The sequence below is a fragment of the Tinamus guttatus genome, unplaced genomic scaffold (genome assembly GCF_059628265.1).
Source record: "Tinamus guttatus ecotype Peru unplaced genomic scaffold, ASM5962826v1 Tinamus_guttatus_pri_ptg000397l, whole genome shotgun sequence".
NCBI classification, from domain to species: Eukaryota; Metazoa; Chordata; class Aves; order Tinamiformes; family Tinamidae; genus Tinamus; species Tinamus guttatus.
This window is the reverse complement of record NW_028288931.1, coordinates 1,112,848-1,128,913: the sequence shown is the minus strand read 5'-3', so window position 1 is coordinate 1,128,913 and position 16,066 is coordinate 1,112,848. Positions and strand designations below refer to the sequence as shown.

At 47.4% G+C, this 16,066-nt stretch overlaps 1 protein-coding gene across 1 annotated transcript in view; it reads right to left on the bottom strand.

Moving 5' to 3' along the window:
• CSMD2 (CUB and Sushi multiple domains 2) overlaps positions 1-16,066 on the bottom strand; it is a 240,890-nt gene that overhangs the window by 83,655 nt on the left and 141,169 nt on the right. The window contains 8 exon segments of the mRNA XM_088531067.1: positions 1,252-1,421; positions 5,087-5,275; positions 7,885-8,100; positions 12,359-12,475; positions 12,701-12,889; positions 13,271-13,458; positions 13,976-14,114; positions 15,746-15,940. Coding sequence (XP_088387193.1) covers positions 1,252-1,421; positions 5,087-5,275; positions 7,885-8,100; positions 12,359-12,475; positions 12,701-12,889; positions 13,271-13,458; positions 13,976-14,114; positions 15,746-15,940 — 1,403 coding nt within the window.

The window sequence follows — 16,066 nt, the reverse complement described above, 5'->3', positions numbered from 1 at the left end:
TAGAATTCAGCCCGGATTTGTCTCCTCCTATATAGGATCTGAAACTTGTAAATGCAGATTAATCTAAGACCAAGCATGGGAATGCTGAAGAGCTTGAGTCTGGAGTTCTGCATTTAAATAATCCCTTTTTGGGGGCAAATCATCCGTGGTTCTTAGAAACACAGAAATAATGCTAAGAACCTCATGCTTCCTCATGTGTTAACTGTTCCCACTGTACGACAGGGTAGATAAGAACAGAATTTTAGCTGCAAGGGAGGGCTGCCTGGTGCTCTAGCAAATCTCTAAAATGATGTTATTCTTCTGAAGTTCACGGGTATTTCTATGCACTTTGAATTGTAGAATTTCTGTTACTCTGTGCAGTGTCCAAAGATACTGGATTAGAGCCTGTCTTTCCCTACTACTTGCGTGCAAAGTTATTTTGCTTTACCACAAAAATAACCTCTTTTTTCCACAGGGGCTCTTTCCATTACCTTTGCTGAGTTCAGAAGATGCTCAATAACATAAACAAACATCACTGCAAAATATATAACAAAGAGCCAAGCCCTCCTTCCATCTCAGTAAGGAATTCACAGCAGAGGTGGCAGTGATATGGCCAAGATAACTACATTTCTAAAGGCTACGTATTTTTTTTTTTTTTAACCCAGTCATTAGCAGGCTGAAGTCTCAGCCTAACAGCTGAGCTGACCCAGAGAGGACGGTGCCTGTTGTCTTGGTGCAGCTGCCAAAGACCAGCTTGAGTTAGTGAGGTTCAGAGGAGCTGATTCCCTGAGATTACAGAGTACATCTTCAAGCACAGCAAACTAACGCACAGCAGTGATAAAAGCTATGGTGTCCGCAGGCTTAAAAATACTGTTTCACATATCTACCATCATCACTTGAACCCTGCTCCAGACTCACAGGGGATGCACAAAGTTACTGTTCTAGCTCCACTGCCTTGCCTGGTCCATGGGAACCTTGCTGCTGTCTTCAAAAATGCTGCACATCAGGCATTAAATGATCCAGAAGTGGCTGCCATAACCAGTCGCTGCTGCAAGGAGGACATTTTGAGGATGTCAATCCAATTCCTAATATTACAACATACCCATATTGCCAAACCCAGCACTAAACTCAGCACTGACTGCGCCTGGCTGGCATCTTCCAGAGGTTACCCACAGCCAACTCTGCTGCAGTTTTAGAACATCACTTCCCTTGTGCATCTTGCTTTTGTTTCTCAGCAGCACTACACTTCGTTGCCAAAGAGAGAAGGATTACCTTGAGGAAATCTCCTGCCTCCAATTCAAAAGTCCTGGCTTTTAGCTGGATCCCCTTTCCTGGCTGGGTCTGGATGGAGTAGATGCATTCATGGTTGTTGTTGTAATTTATTGGGTAGTTGGGAGACAGCAGAACACCTTGAGTTCCAGTTACAGATGAACCACATTCGGCTATACAAATGACAGAAAGACATATTTTAATGACCACATGCACAGTCTAGTCACACAGCACATGCAGGTAATTCCTCCAAAATAGTCACAGAAGCTCACTCCTTTCTATACCCATCTGCTACCACATCCATGGATCTATTTCCAAGCGCAGCTAGTAAATAAAATAGTATTTACTAGCATTATTACTACCATCAAACCTTTCGTCCTTTGGAAAAGGGATTAATACCCTCTCACTGTACAGACAATGAAACTAAGTCGCACAAAGTTGGCATTCCCAAATGCTATCTTGGATCTCAATTCAGAAATACATTCTGAGGCCCAGGGAAAGCCCCCATCTGCTTAAAAGGGGGCATGTGCTCACGTTCCTTCCTGATTCACGAACCAGACGCAGAATTTAAAAACATTATTAGATTGAAATGTGGCAAAGCCTTCTGCCACGATGTTCAGACACAGCTCACCTACACATACACAAGTTTTATATTCAATGTGGTATATAAAACTCACAAAGCTTTTCATTTAACAGTCAACACTGTTACCAGCAATCAGTGCTGTGCAGAGTGCTGCAAGTGCAAGAGCTCTTTGTGCAGCAAGGTGTGCTCACTGCAATCCGCACGTAATTACAAATGATGAAGCACTCTGGGAATGTGGGGGAAAAAAAAAATCCTCAGAATAATTTCCTGAAAGTGAAGAGGGCAGAACTTGACATTTCCTTTTTTGTTTATTTTGCCCTCAGCTCTTCAATTCACCATTTGTCAGCATTTTAAAGGACCCCTTTCCCTTACTCTTCTTTCTTTTCATTCCCAGCTTTGCAGCTAACAGCCATTTCCACTAGAAATGGAGAGAAGATGAGAACCTCTGCATCCCACGTTCCAAAGCTAGTCCCAACTTGCACACCTTGTTTCCTCCCAAAATGTCACTCAAAGGCCCACAATGGGGCCACAGAATGAAACTGACCTTTATTGTTCAAACCAAGGGGCTGGAGCAGAGCAGGAGCCCCTGGGGTGGGATCCACGAACGCCCGGGGCAGTTATTGTTACTGCAGCTGTTTCCCCCTTCCCTGGAACTACTGACAGGACAGAACCTGCAATGATTTTATTCATTGTGAAAGAAGAGAGTCCTTTTTCTGCCCTGCCGTCTGTTGCTTTTCCATCACTTTCTTCTAGGGAGGCTTCTTTGTGCCTTCAACATTTCTGCTTCCTTTTCTACACTAAGTTGTATGAATCAACAGTATTTGATTTTGAGCCAAATTTGAATTTAGAAGATTTGTGTGACTCAAAAACTTGGCAGAATGATCCTCTTTAGAGCTGGAGGAGGAAGATAGCTTTGGAGTTCTGACCTATCTTGGGTGTCAGGAGATCTGGGCTTAACACTCTCAAAAAAACCAGCAGCAACCACCCTGTAACTTCTCACAATTTTACATATTTTGACTGGAAGCTTTTAAGGACACAGTCTCTCTCCGATGAGATCGCGGCACTGTGAGTATAATTGGATTGCCATGGATATGTGTTCACTACGCAACGCTACGAAGAGGAACTCCAGCACATCCGAGTACAACAGGCGGAGCTGGAGCGACAGCACAGAGCTGGACCAGCGCTCGCAGAACAACATGGAAATTGTGTCTCACCTGCCGCTACCGCAAGGAAGATGCAAAAGCTTGAGGGCCCACTCGCAAAATGGCAGCAGGGCACCCGCAGGATTCCCCGCGCAGGGGCAGCCCTCGCCAGCAGCTGCTGTCTCGTCCGAGCGCCTGGTTTCAGCTCGGGCTATCGCAGCCTGTTGGCTACCTACACATCTAATCCCACAGCAACCCCATGCACATTGACCGTGCGTTTAGGATTTCCCATTACTCCCTGATTAGCTCCCACATGAGCAAATCACAGAGTTGTCATTTTCTCGGCCTATTTACTCTGAAAGATTTTCAGCTGTAAAGCAGTGGCTTCCCATTCCTTTGAGTGCTGGTGCTCTGCATGCACAACTGCGGAGCGCCGCTCCAACGTGCCCACTCCAGCCCACCGAGCCCCTTGCGCTCCAAGTTGCTGTGATGGAGGGAGAGATGGTGCAGCTCAGCAAGGCATCCGCCAGCCCCTCGCTGAAGGCGCAGGAAGGCAGAGCAGCACACGGGCAGAGTGGAAGCACGTCAGGGGTCATTCCCTGCTGCTCCCCCAGCACGCCCAGAAAGCTGGACTGCCCCCTTAGTGCGCGGGTTATCCGAGCAGGATGCCGCGGGCATCACCGCTGAGGATGCGGGACGAAGGAGGGAACGACTGCTATCCTGGAGAGAGGCTGGCCAAAGCAGCCAACGCTCTCCTGGTTCTCTCTAGTTCCATCTCGAGGGCAGGAACCGAATACAAAGTGCCAGGCTTGTCTGGCAAAAACAACTAAATCTCCCTTGATTCTCACGGGCAAGTCTCAAACTCCCGCTGTACCCTTTCCAGCAGGGCTAGCAGAGGGCTGGGCGCGCGTGCTGGCACGGCTGTCACCCTGTCACCGGGGCTTTGCGCACATCGCCACAAATGCTAATTCAAAACCCAATGCAGCAGAGCTGGGCAAACGGAAGCCATCGCGCCTGCTTAGTGATGATTTCTGAACATCAAATTTAAAGCTGTGTTACAGTTCTTTTTGATTCCTACTCCTCTGATTAGCTTCCTCTGCATTGTGATTATTGTTCATGCCCTGCAGAGACCACTTGTCACAGCAGGATGATGTGACCCTCTGACCTAGGCATTAAACAGCGCCAGGAAATGCAGTCAGTATGACAGGACTCAAAAGCAAAGCTCAGCAGACTGAGAATGCTGCGCAGCTCTTGCTGCGATGTCGTCTTTAAAAGAGCCCGCAAAGGTCACCACCACCACCGAGCAGCATCCTCCTGGCAGGGTTTGCTGGAGTGCAAAAAGGTAGGGAATTTGGTTTGAATTAATCCTTCCTGGTGGTCTGGATAAGCAACCCAACAGCCCTATTTCCCTAGTAACTAAACTACACAACAAATATAAAAACACATTCCATCTTGCTTTTGCAAAGACCTGAGGCATTGGCAATATCCTTCCTCCTCTCCTGCTGTAGTATGTTACTGCTTTTGCCCTTTTGCAGTGACTGTTACGCTTGCAGAGTATTTTGTGGGAGGAGGAGGATGTTCTGCAGACCCTGGCCAGACAAAACTGCCTATAGCCCATCTGCATCAGGAACAAGAGGCAGAAACATGCTTGCTCTTGCAGATGACCTTTTCCTCTCCTCTATTTCTTGAATTCCTTTTTAGTATAAATAACTGCTGGAGTGGCTGCAAAGAGGACCTGCAATGGTTTGGGGACAGGATGTAAAAGATCTCAGCAAGAAACTCCTGGAGGGGGAAGAACAGGCCTGAGGCTCCGCTTCCCAGAGCCATCTCCATCAAAGCCACGTTTGCATCGCTCAGGACTGCCCATCCAGAGGCAGCTTTTGCATCCAGACCATTAGGTTTTAAAGCATTCTGTCTCAAGGGAAGGATAGCCCTGAAACACTCTTTACAGACAGTGGCCCCGGAGGGACGCGAGGTCTCGCACAGCTGGGGGTTCTCCAGCGTGGGCGATTCCGGGGGCTCGGGACGGCTCCCTCTCCCCCGCCCTGCCCGCCTGCCCGGTCCGGCACAGCTAAGCATCCACCAAGCAAAATGAAAGCACGTGACCACCTACCAACACACCTTGGCAGAGGCGAACTCCACACACGCCGTCTCCCGCCCAGGCAGGTGATGCGCGCGGCGCCCTCCAGCCGGTACCCCGGGAAGCAGGAGAAGGCGAGGACGTCGCCCACGCCGAAGTGCAGCCCCTTGCGGATGCTGTAGGCCGGCACCTCCGGCTCGTCGCACGGCTCCAGCTCGTACTCTGCGGGGACAAGCGGGGTGTGCTGAGCCCGGGGACACCGCGCGCTCCGGGCACCAGCGAGGGCCCAGGCCCGAGGAGGCTGCGCTGGGCTCCGGGCACAGCCCAGCTCCAGCTCCGGCCCAGGAGGTGCCTCCCGCTCCAGCCGGCCAGGCCAGCCGCTTCGCGCTCTGAGAACACAGCACTCGGGTGTCACCACGATCCGGATTTAAACCAAAGCAAAACACAACACATCCCATTTTTGACACCGTTGGTGGACAAATAAAGAGAGTGACATCAGTGGTGACAAAATGCAACAAAAATTTGTCATCCTGTCCTCTGAGCCTGGTGCTAACGATATTAGAAAGCAATTAAATTCACCCAGCTGTGCAGGGTGAATCCTGACAGGTGACTAAGCTGCCATGCATTCTGCAACTCAAAAAGGGAAAAAGGAAATAAAACGAGAAAAAGAGAAAAACATGCCTTGGGGAGGCAAGAATATATTATTTAGCTCCTTATATTGGACTTTGCTTTTAAAATTGTCATAAAAAGAGCCCCCTTCAGTACACTAACAGGTCTGCTGCCTGCTACAGTCAAATGAAGACGGATTGATCCGAGTGGGATTTCTGCTGCCTCTACATTACTAATCCTGAAAATGAATGCACAGAGCACCCTGCTTAGGGAATGCAGGAGAACATTTAAGCTGCTAACGAAAGGTCATGTAGCATTATGGCTATTGGCCAAATATCTTTGGCCCCAAAATATTTTGAAGGAAACCTCTTTTGAGGGTTAGCTTTTGGAAAACAACAGAACTGCCAAGTACAAAGTATATACACATGTATCAGCAGGAAACTGAGAACGTAACTGACTTCCATTTTCTTCTCTCAAAAAATGAAAGTAGTCCCTAAAAGACATTGAAAATAATTTATAGTTCAGTATTTTTTTTTTAAAGGCAAAAGGCCATTTTCCCCATCAAAATCTAAGTGAACAAAAAATTGTCCGACCAGTTTCCGTAGGGTGTCAATGTGAATCTCCGACTTCAGAGGCCAGAACAAAGGCATCTGAAGCCAGTCCTCTGAGCACAGCAGAAGGTTTTATCTGCATCTATGGCAACAGCTCTGTCCGTTGAAGACGGCAGCACATCAGCATCGCGCTCGCAATGAAGAACGGTCCTTTCCCTTCCACACCAGCAGGCAGAATTTGCAGCTCTTGCCCTCAGGACAAGGCAGGTTAGACACAGGAAAGAAGAGCAAGGCCGTGGTTAAGTTTTTGTTTGTTAGCTGCCTGTTTTACTGAACAGTTTATTGGGGTCCTCAGGCAATAACGATTACATTTTCTGAAATGTGTGCACAGGCAAACACTTTGGCAGTCATTTGTAGGAATTCAGGTTAAAGGACATGATTAAACACCTTGCACTCTTCAGGCAGAGATTATACAAGTAAAGTGTTTATTCGCAAGTGTGCTATCTATTTTGCATCGCAAATGTGCCATTATACGAATCTCTCTAATTGTACCGTGCTCACAGCAACTCTTCACTGGCAAATTCAGAGAATCTGGAATTTCATGAGAAGAAACCAGTATTTTTTGTAGTAAGAAACAGTTGGAGCCAGCAGGGGAAGTGGCTTAGTTTAGTCAGGACAGGACTGAACCTTAGAGACCTCGGCTCTATTCTTGCTTCAAGATGTGTGAGCGATTCCCCTCCCTGCTCCTGCTCCCAGCCCTGCAGAGCCGGCAGGGAAGGGGGCAGCACCTGTGGGATGGGGCAGGATGCAGCACGAGGCCCAACAACTGCACTAAGAAAACCCTGCCAGCCTTGATGCCCTCCAGAGCAGTTTGCCAAGCGGCTGCTGGCATCCAAGTGGGGCACTGAACCAAGAGGAAAAGAAACAAGGAGACCAGACGGACAACAGGAGTGACCAGCTCTGCTTTGCTCCTTTATCCAAGGAGTCCAGATTGCTCAAAGCTGCATTCCAAAAGATCCCATCTGTCACAGCCTCCCGTGATGGCACTGAAAATGCTGTACCTACTGCAGACACATTCCTCTGATAAACAGGAGGGACAAATGTAGACAGAAGAGGCATGACATACCCTGAGGAAATGGAACTGTGTCCATAAACAGAGAAAAAAAAAAAAAAAAAGGTGAGCAGGTGAGAGGGGAGAGGGCAATAAACACCTTTGTAGTGGTATTTAATTCCAGTGGTTTCAGTCCTTGGCTGATAGACAAGAAAAATGTTATTACAGAGTCATGTTCATTCCTGCTGGACTGCCAGAGATCCCAAGTCCAAGAAAAATTAACAAACAGAAGGAAGCACTCAAAGAATGAGTGCAATACCAATGGCAACATTTAAAAATACTTGTAGTTAGAAGGGGTATTTGAGGAACAAATACTTTCAGCTTTTGGTCATCTGCTGGGACTTAAGGCAAACAAAATCGCTACTCCTGTCAGTATGGAGCCTCTAAAGAGAGCATTTCTTGGGACAACGGTTTAACGCAGAGCACTTTACTAGGGTGATTACTGGGGTGTAGAGAGCAACCTCAATCCCATGCACTGTATCGACAGAAAAGGGTTTCCGAGACCTGCATTGATGTGGGAAGGAAATGCAAAAATGAAATCTTTGTCCACTCTATCTTACCAGAAAAGGTGATGTTGAAGCCCTCGTAGGACATGGAGAAGTCTGAGATGAAGCGGATTTGAGCGGAGAAGTTCCCGAACAGCCCCGCGCTGAACGGGGCCGGCAGCCGGGAGCCCGTGAGCTGCTTGAGGGGCTGAGCGAAGCTGCTGTTCTCGGTGATGAGCAGGTAGTCGTGGCCGTTCTCCAGGTGGAAGGTGTGGAAGGTGAAGAACACACCTGTGGGGAAGGCACAAGAGGGACGGGGCTCCTCAGCAGTGTTTCCGCAGCACCCCGGCTCCGGAGCCAACCCCGCTCCTCTCCCCACCATGTGCCCGAGGTTCCTGCACTGCTAAATGAGCAAGGAGGGAGTAATGGATTACTAAAAGCATCCTTCACGCCTACTGACACAGAATAGTAAGTACTTCAAGGTTTTGCAAAAGCCTCCAAGCTAGGCGATCTCCACACTAGAATTTAAATGCAATTAGCAACACTTACTCCCTGGAAAATAATTCTGCCTTTGAAAAACAACAAAAAAAACCCAGCAACAGCTTTTGGTAAGAAAAGCAAGGCAGGCGCCTAGATCAGAACCACGGTCACACGAAGCTGGCCAGCTAAAGCAACACCCCATGACACAAAACCCCCTCCATATTCCCGTGGCTTCCTCCATGCAGGGATCCCTGCGCCCGGCTCGCATTGCCCGGGCTCCGCAGGGCTGTTTGCGCGGCCTCGCGCCCGCGGTGCCAGCACAAGTGCTGCAGCTGCTCCTCGTTCCTCATGTGCTGCTCACTGCCTCTTCGCAGGCGCCAGGACCAAGTTATTTCATTTAAAAGTAATGATTAACAACACAGACCCGAGGGCTGTTTCGCTCTGCATCCCAGCTCTGCCAAAGCAGCATCAGCTGCTTCCAGAGCAAGCACAGAAACCTGCAGATCAGCATCAGAGAAAGTGTCTGCCCCTTGGTCTGTGCCCAGCCTGGTGCCCCTTGCTGATAACCAGTGCCCCCCCATCAAGTATTTGTGCAGCTCACTGCTCTTTTAGCTCTGCTGTTCCTCTGGGAACTATAAAATGGAAGAAAGGAAGGAAACGGCTATGTTTTCAAATGTTTATTATTCTTACCAGCAGTACAGGTTGATTGAAAATAGGTGCAACCCGTTTTGGCTTGAAAATTTGTTGAGATGCAGTGAATACCAAATGTTTTAAGCTTTTTGTTTATCTACTGTAGATTTATATCCTTGCCTTTGCAAAAGTCAAACTAAGAAACTGCCAAAACATCACCGTGCCCGAGTCAGCACCGGGGGAGCATGAGTGGAACTGGCTCCCCAGACCCCCAGCCCTCTGCACACAACGGCTCCGGCAGCAGAGCCCTGGAGAGCTCTCTAACTGCAGCTCTACAGCCTCATTTTAAGCGTGTTTTAAAGGATTTGTGACTGTGACTAAACCTTTACTCTGCTCTGAAATTTACTGTGGCACAAAATGTCCCTGCAAATGTTTTTTTTTTCAATTCTCTGTAAAAGAAACAACAAAATAAATAATAGGTAAAAGAAATCATTTCAAATTTCTCGGATTAAAAATCAGTCTCTTTTTCAGCACTGAAATACATTTCAAATTAAGCTGCTTTTAAACTCAAATTGTGCAGCCCATTAGTCCATGAAGCAAATCAGAAGCTGCAGGTGCATAAAAATAACTGGTAAAAATCACCTTGCTTCCTGCAGGAGCCTTGTGTGCTGCTCATGTGCAAGGACCTCACCAAGATCTCGAAGGGAACAACTCGATGGGCTCTGATGAGGAGGAGGTTTCTGTGCTGCATTGCCAGGCTCCTGCTGCCACTGAACACAAGCTGCAGCACTTGCAGGTTGGGGCTGTCTCTCTTTATGGGATTTAACATGTCAGACATCTCCCCTTTCATCAAATTTGGCTAAAACTAGCCAACAAGACCAAAAGATTATACAATATGGCAAGAATAATAAATGCAATGCAAAATAAGGAAAAAAAAACAAAAGGATGAAAAAGGAAAAAAAGCTGTAAGAACTTAGAAAGAAAAAGCAAGGGGCTGGGCTATCAGTTCTTTCAGCAAGTGAAGAAAATGAGCCCATAACCCTTTCAGAAATGCTGAGATGAAAGGAGCTGCCACTGCCAGTGTCAAGCCCCCAGAAAGAGGTGTGCAGGCACCTCGCACCAACGATATTGGCACAGGAAGGATCACGGATCTGTGGCTCAAATTGCAGCAGATGGATAACGAATCAATCCATCAGTCAAACCCGGAGCCCTGCTGTCAATAGGGAAAAGGAGTCATCAGCATTCATACCGTAGGACTTCAGCAGGAGAATAATATTAGGAGCTTCCAAATGCCAGGCAAGACACCAGATCAGCACAGCAGGGAAACGAATCAGGTCAGGCTGAATCACTTCAGCTTGTAGAAAAGTACTTTTTCCAGAGTTCTGACTTCTTGGATGTCGTGGATGCCAGTATGTCCTAGCCTGGAAGAGCTGCCTGTTTGCACTAAGCGCTGCCTCCCATCCACATGGAAACCATCTCCCGAGCAGCCAGGACACCTCACCCTTGGCCCCGCTGCCCTCGCGCACGGGCAGCTGACAGGTTGTATGTAAATTGGAGTAAAGTAACAGTCAGATTTAGGATGCCCCATTGAAGAAAACATAATGTAAACAATGGGGAAAAAATAATGCTCCCCTGAACGTGCAGGTGCTGGAGAAGCTCTCCTGTCCCCTGCGGCAGCCGGGATGGAAGCTGGAGTGCCACAAACGTGCGCTGGCCGCAGCTCCAAGAGCCCCGCGGGCAGCGGCTTCTTTCTAACCAGCTCCCGGGCAAGGTCCCTGGTGACAGCAGCGGGAGAGGAGCGCGACGCAGACACCCAGCCGAGCGCTTGGAGGCCAACACGCTCCTTGCGTCGGCGCAGACCAGCCTCTTGCTTTAACACTCAACTCCTTGTCTCACTATCTCGTCTGCACCGTTCCTTCCCTCTTTCCAGCAAAATCTGTTAGGTAAAAATAGCTTAAGCGCCTGGAGGCTAAAAAACTCTCATAGCTACAATTAGCCAGATTTATGGATAAATTCAGGGTTTGGTTTGCTAATATTCAGTGCCCAGAACTGAGGCTGGAGTTCTTTAGAGACCTCAAAGTACTAAAACCTGTGCTCACTGTGCTCAGTATCAAGCTCTTCTCAGTGTGAAAAAGAAATTTATCCATTTCAGAGTGGTTCCGATCCAAAATCCTGGAATAATCTAAAACTGTGTCACACCAAAGTGCTCTGAACGGCACGCTGTTCCCTTTAACTGGCCACAGCAGGATTCTTCACAGGACAGTGGAAAAAACCCTGGGCTTGTGCAGACATCTCCCTCCCTACTTGAAAAGGCACCTCTCCTGAAGCCTTGCTTAGCTTGGTCGGAAGATTCTCTTTTGATGTTGGCATAAAAGCAGACGCCATCAGAATTATACTTTATAAAAGAGCGTCGGTTTGCTGTGTTGTGCTTAGCTTAGCAACAGGACACTGCAGTGTCTCAGCGGAAGAGCTGAATCTGAGGCAGAGCAGATTAATGAAGAGTGGATTGCTGCTACTCAATAGAATACTTTTCACAGCATGTGATGGTTCCCTTAATGCACTGTGCTCTTCATTGACAAGTTTATATGCTCTAATACAAATGGGTATTGCAAAATTGGTTCATGATAGCTCCCATTGTGCTGATATCCGGTACGACTAAAGAGGGAGTGTTATATAAGAGAGCATAAAATTACATGAAGAGGATAAAACCCTTCATGTTCACCCCAAGCAGATATTCATTGTATTAGGAAAAAAAATCCCCCACCCTCACAGATAAAACCTGCACTCACATTGTCCTTGATATAGTATCTGGCCATTTTCCACCGGGACATGCAAGATTGGCCTATGTTGCACAGGAGACTGAACTAAATATACCTGCTCTGGTGACAACACACAAACACTTCTAGCTAGTAGGCAAATGAGAGCTGCAGAAATAGGACAGAACTGGAAAACAAGAGACTTGATTCTGTCTCGTGCTTGGAAATGATTTACCAAATGCTTCTCTCTGTAAAATGTTATAAAGAACCATCAATGCAAAGAACAATAAGGGTGAAAGTACTATTGGGTACCAAATACTTCTGCAGTGCCATCGCTGGCTGTTTCCCTTCCTCTGGATGGCATTACTAGTGACAGTGAGTATCCAAACCATCATCTAATGCTCCAGGGAATACAGCCACAAAGCTCTCTCTAAGCCTCAGGGTAACTCCTGGCACACACTCTCAAATCTGGAGCCATCTTTCCCTCCTAATCTTAATTCTCTCAATTTTAAACGGAGTGAGATATGACAATAAAAACCTTTCATTTTGTCCAGAATCAACGTTTGGCTGCTGGTACCCATCACCGCTGCCTTGAAGCTACACCCCTAGCCTGCACAGGGAGCACCGGCCTCCCACAGCCCCCAAACCATCTCCAAAGTCACTTTAAGCTAACGCTCTCTCACCTTTCCCATGTGACGTTTCTATTGTCCAGGTACAGTTTAAGTTGTTGGGGTAGAAATCAGGGAAACCTGGGGATAGGATGGTACCACTGGAACCACGAATGTAACCTCCACACAGAGCTGCAAAACAGACACAAAGAATTAAAAAAAACATCATTAATGGGAAGAACAGTCGGTCCTTCTCAATGTCAACACAAAGCCCACAAAAACCATAAAGAAGATACCCTGATGTCACAGCATCCTTCAGAGCTGCAGATGGGGTATGTTTGACAGGCAAGGGGGAAGCTGCCGGAAGGGCTGCAGCTGCAGCGTGGCCGCGGCCTGCGCGCGCTCTCCGCTCCTTACCCTCGCAGCTGGGCAGCGGCCGGCTCCACTGGAAGTTGGGCTCGCACTCCAGCGCTTCGCTGTCGCTCAGGGTGTAGCCTGAATCGCAGCTGAACGTCACCAGTGCGCCCACGTAGAAGTCATTGCCGTGGCGCTGCCCGTTGACAGGAATCCCCGGGTCCAAACAGTGGTCGGACTGGAGCTTCACAGCTGTGGCAAACAAACCCCTGGCATCAGACCCGTCAGCTGGCGGCAGAGCCGCCGCAAGGTGCAGTTACTGCCTGTGAGAAAACGCATTCCTCCTACAGCCTCCAAGTCCTACTGATGATCCCCAAGAAGAGAGAATGGAATAGACAGAGAAAATCAACCCTGCTTCCTTCTACTAATTATATTCCGCAGATGCCAAAATAAAAAATAAAACCTCCTCAATAATCAAGGTAGTCACAGCGCAGAAGCTGCACCTGACTTGTACCAGCTTTTCACTCTCAACACCCGTCACCGTAACAACAGCGGCTGCCTGCAAGGGAGAAGCACCTGATTGAGCCCTTTGTGCTGCAGAGAAGGCAAAATTACTGCAATAACTGCACTTACTTTCATAGCGGATCTGAAAGCCAATGTCAGAGTGGCTTTTGTCAGTGGTGAAGAGGAGGTAGAGGAAGTTGCTGGTGCTGATGAGGAACTGGGGCACCTGAGTCCCATCATAGACACCTATCAACGGGGAAGAATAGGACCGGCCATCTCTCACTTCCAGGGTGTCATAATTCACCTCAGTTTTAAATCTGAAATGGACACAAGAATATGACTGTGAAAAAGCGACATCTTTACGTTTTGTTTTTATATTGTAATCCTGAATGGGTCCTAAAGACTAGAAGGCAGCAAAGCTCACATGATAACATACGGGCCCAGTTCTACTACTTGACAGTTGCTTGCCTGAGCATGGGAGAAATCATTTCCCTTCTACACGTTTTAGTTTCTTTCTGATTTTTCATCTGCTTCACCTACTGATGCAGTAAGGCCTTTGTGTCAATGGGTATCTTACACTATGTGAATCTCTTTTATGCTGAGTAAAGGTATGATCCAGTGGACCGGGTTCAACTCCTGCCACTTGGGAAAAGTTGCTTTCTCTGTCAAAGCCTTTACTGCCTCTCTGCTCTTTCCTACTGCAGGTTCTAGGGGGAACCAAAATGGGACCTGTATCTACTTCCCAGGGAAGCGGCTATAGCTCAGGAGCCTGCAGGAACCGAAAGCAACGGTGAAACACGCGAGCGGGGATGTTCACCACTGCCCAGCGACCACCTGTCGAACGTGATCTTGATGGGGTAGCCCGGCTGGGCCTCCACGACCCAGGCGCAGTTCAGCGAGTCCTTGTAGAAGCCAGGCCAGCCGGGGGACAGGATGGTCCCGCTGGGAGACGTGAGGTGGCCCCCGCAGGGCGCTGGGGAGAGGACGACAAGTCAGGTGAGAGGCCCCGCCGGCAGGACAGTGGCACCGGGCATCGCCGCGCTCCCGCCACGCAGCAGCGCCTGGGCACTCCTGGTTCCTACGGCTAAAGGCAGCAGGAGCAGCTGAACACGACGTGGCTCGAAGGGAACCGCCAGTTCACATTAAAGTTAAGATGCAGCAAACTGCTCCCTAACCGTGGGAGAGCTGGAAGCTTGACCTTGTGCTCTAAGCAGACCAACAATTATTAGATATAAAACCAGAGAAAATTGCAAGGTCAGTTTGGATTTCAGGAGCTGCAGGTGCAAGACAATCTTTCACATCTGTGGTAATTGAGTCATGTCTTTTTTACCACAAGGGACACCATGAGATTGTGGTGTTTATTCCACATCGCAGCCCCCTGTGCCAACAGCAGAAGCTGAAGGAATATTATTATCCTTCCTCAAGAAAGGACAGCGATCAGATGGAAGAGTTACAAAATCCTAGAGCTTTAACTAACTGCCATGTTGAGTAAGAAGCTCCTTTCTCCCCCCAAAGTTCTGTAAATTCCTGTTAGGACTTCTATTCCTCTTTGAGCTTCTTTTCAGAGTTTCTTTCCCATTAATTTTTTTCAAGCACTAAACAGTATTTCAGATCCATATACTTCCTCCTTTTTGAAAAAGGCTAATTAAAATGTACACGTAATTCAGTGCACATTGAAGGATGAGTCAAAGAGATAACCACTATGATCACAGAGAAAACAGCACAAGTTAATAGCATGAGGTTATCAAAGCTTTCAAAGATAAAAGCTGATAAAAAGTGTATTTTTTTAAGAGATGCTTCCTTTCTACTGGAGATAAACTTAAAGGCTCACATCGGTAAAGGGAAAGTAAACCCAAATCAAACCAATAGATATCATCAACTGCTCTCAAAGATAAAATTATACAAGAATATAAAATACAAGTTCCTACTGTTAAGAAGTCATTGAATGCAAGGGATACCTGCTTTTAATTTGAAAGACAATGGAATAGATCCTGCACTTTCTACTGATCTGTTTTTAGAACAGATGACCAATTACTGGGATTATTTCTCAATATTACAGTACATCTGTCATTCAAATTGTAAATATCAGTGCATGGCAACAATTCTCTGAGAACAGAAGGGAGAAGATTTTTCATTTCTAACGAGTGCTTTTCATTTCACTTCTGTTTTTTGGAATAGAAGCTTTAAAGACTGAAGAACTAGCAGAAGCTTTGAAAATTGTATTAAAGCATCTAATTCAACCCATTCCCCCATTTCTGGGTGGAAACTTATAGCTGTAGCTGCAAAGAGCTGTAAACGGCAAAATTTCTGCCTCTCAACTGCCAGAATCCATTAAAAGGGACTGAAGGACCACAGTGACAAAAATACATTGAAGATGACTCTGTGTATGAATTTCTGCAGCAACGAGTTCACTGTTCTTTTCGCTATAACAATCTGTACCTTTTGTTTCTTCTATTACATAAAGATTATATATTATACATACATCAAAAACCAAGACTCAAAAAGTTATCTCCATGCATCTCCCTTTCCTTGCTCTGCCACTTTTCCCAAGTGCTGCTAGGACCAGTGTGTGTGCAGACTAGAAAGCAGCATATTAAGATTTACCTTCGCATCTGAGCACCGCGTTGTTCCAAACCACGTTTCCTTCCTTCAGGATGCAAGTGATGGTTTCTGAGCCGTGTGTCCGGATGAAGCCCTCGTCGCAAAGGAAGGACACAGAGCTGCCCAGCTGGAGGCTGTCACCGAATCGCTTGCCGTTCACAGGCACTCCGGGGTCGGGGCATTCATTATGCCTAAACGCTAGGAGGAAAAGAGAAAAGGATAGTGAGTGACTTGTTTTCTTTTGCCCATTCAGATAATAAATGCGTGGGACCACAGACTTAGGAATTAAATAATATTTTCCCATCCTCGCTATGGAGGAAACTG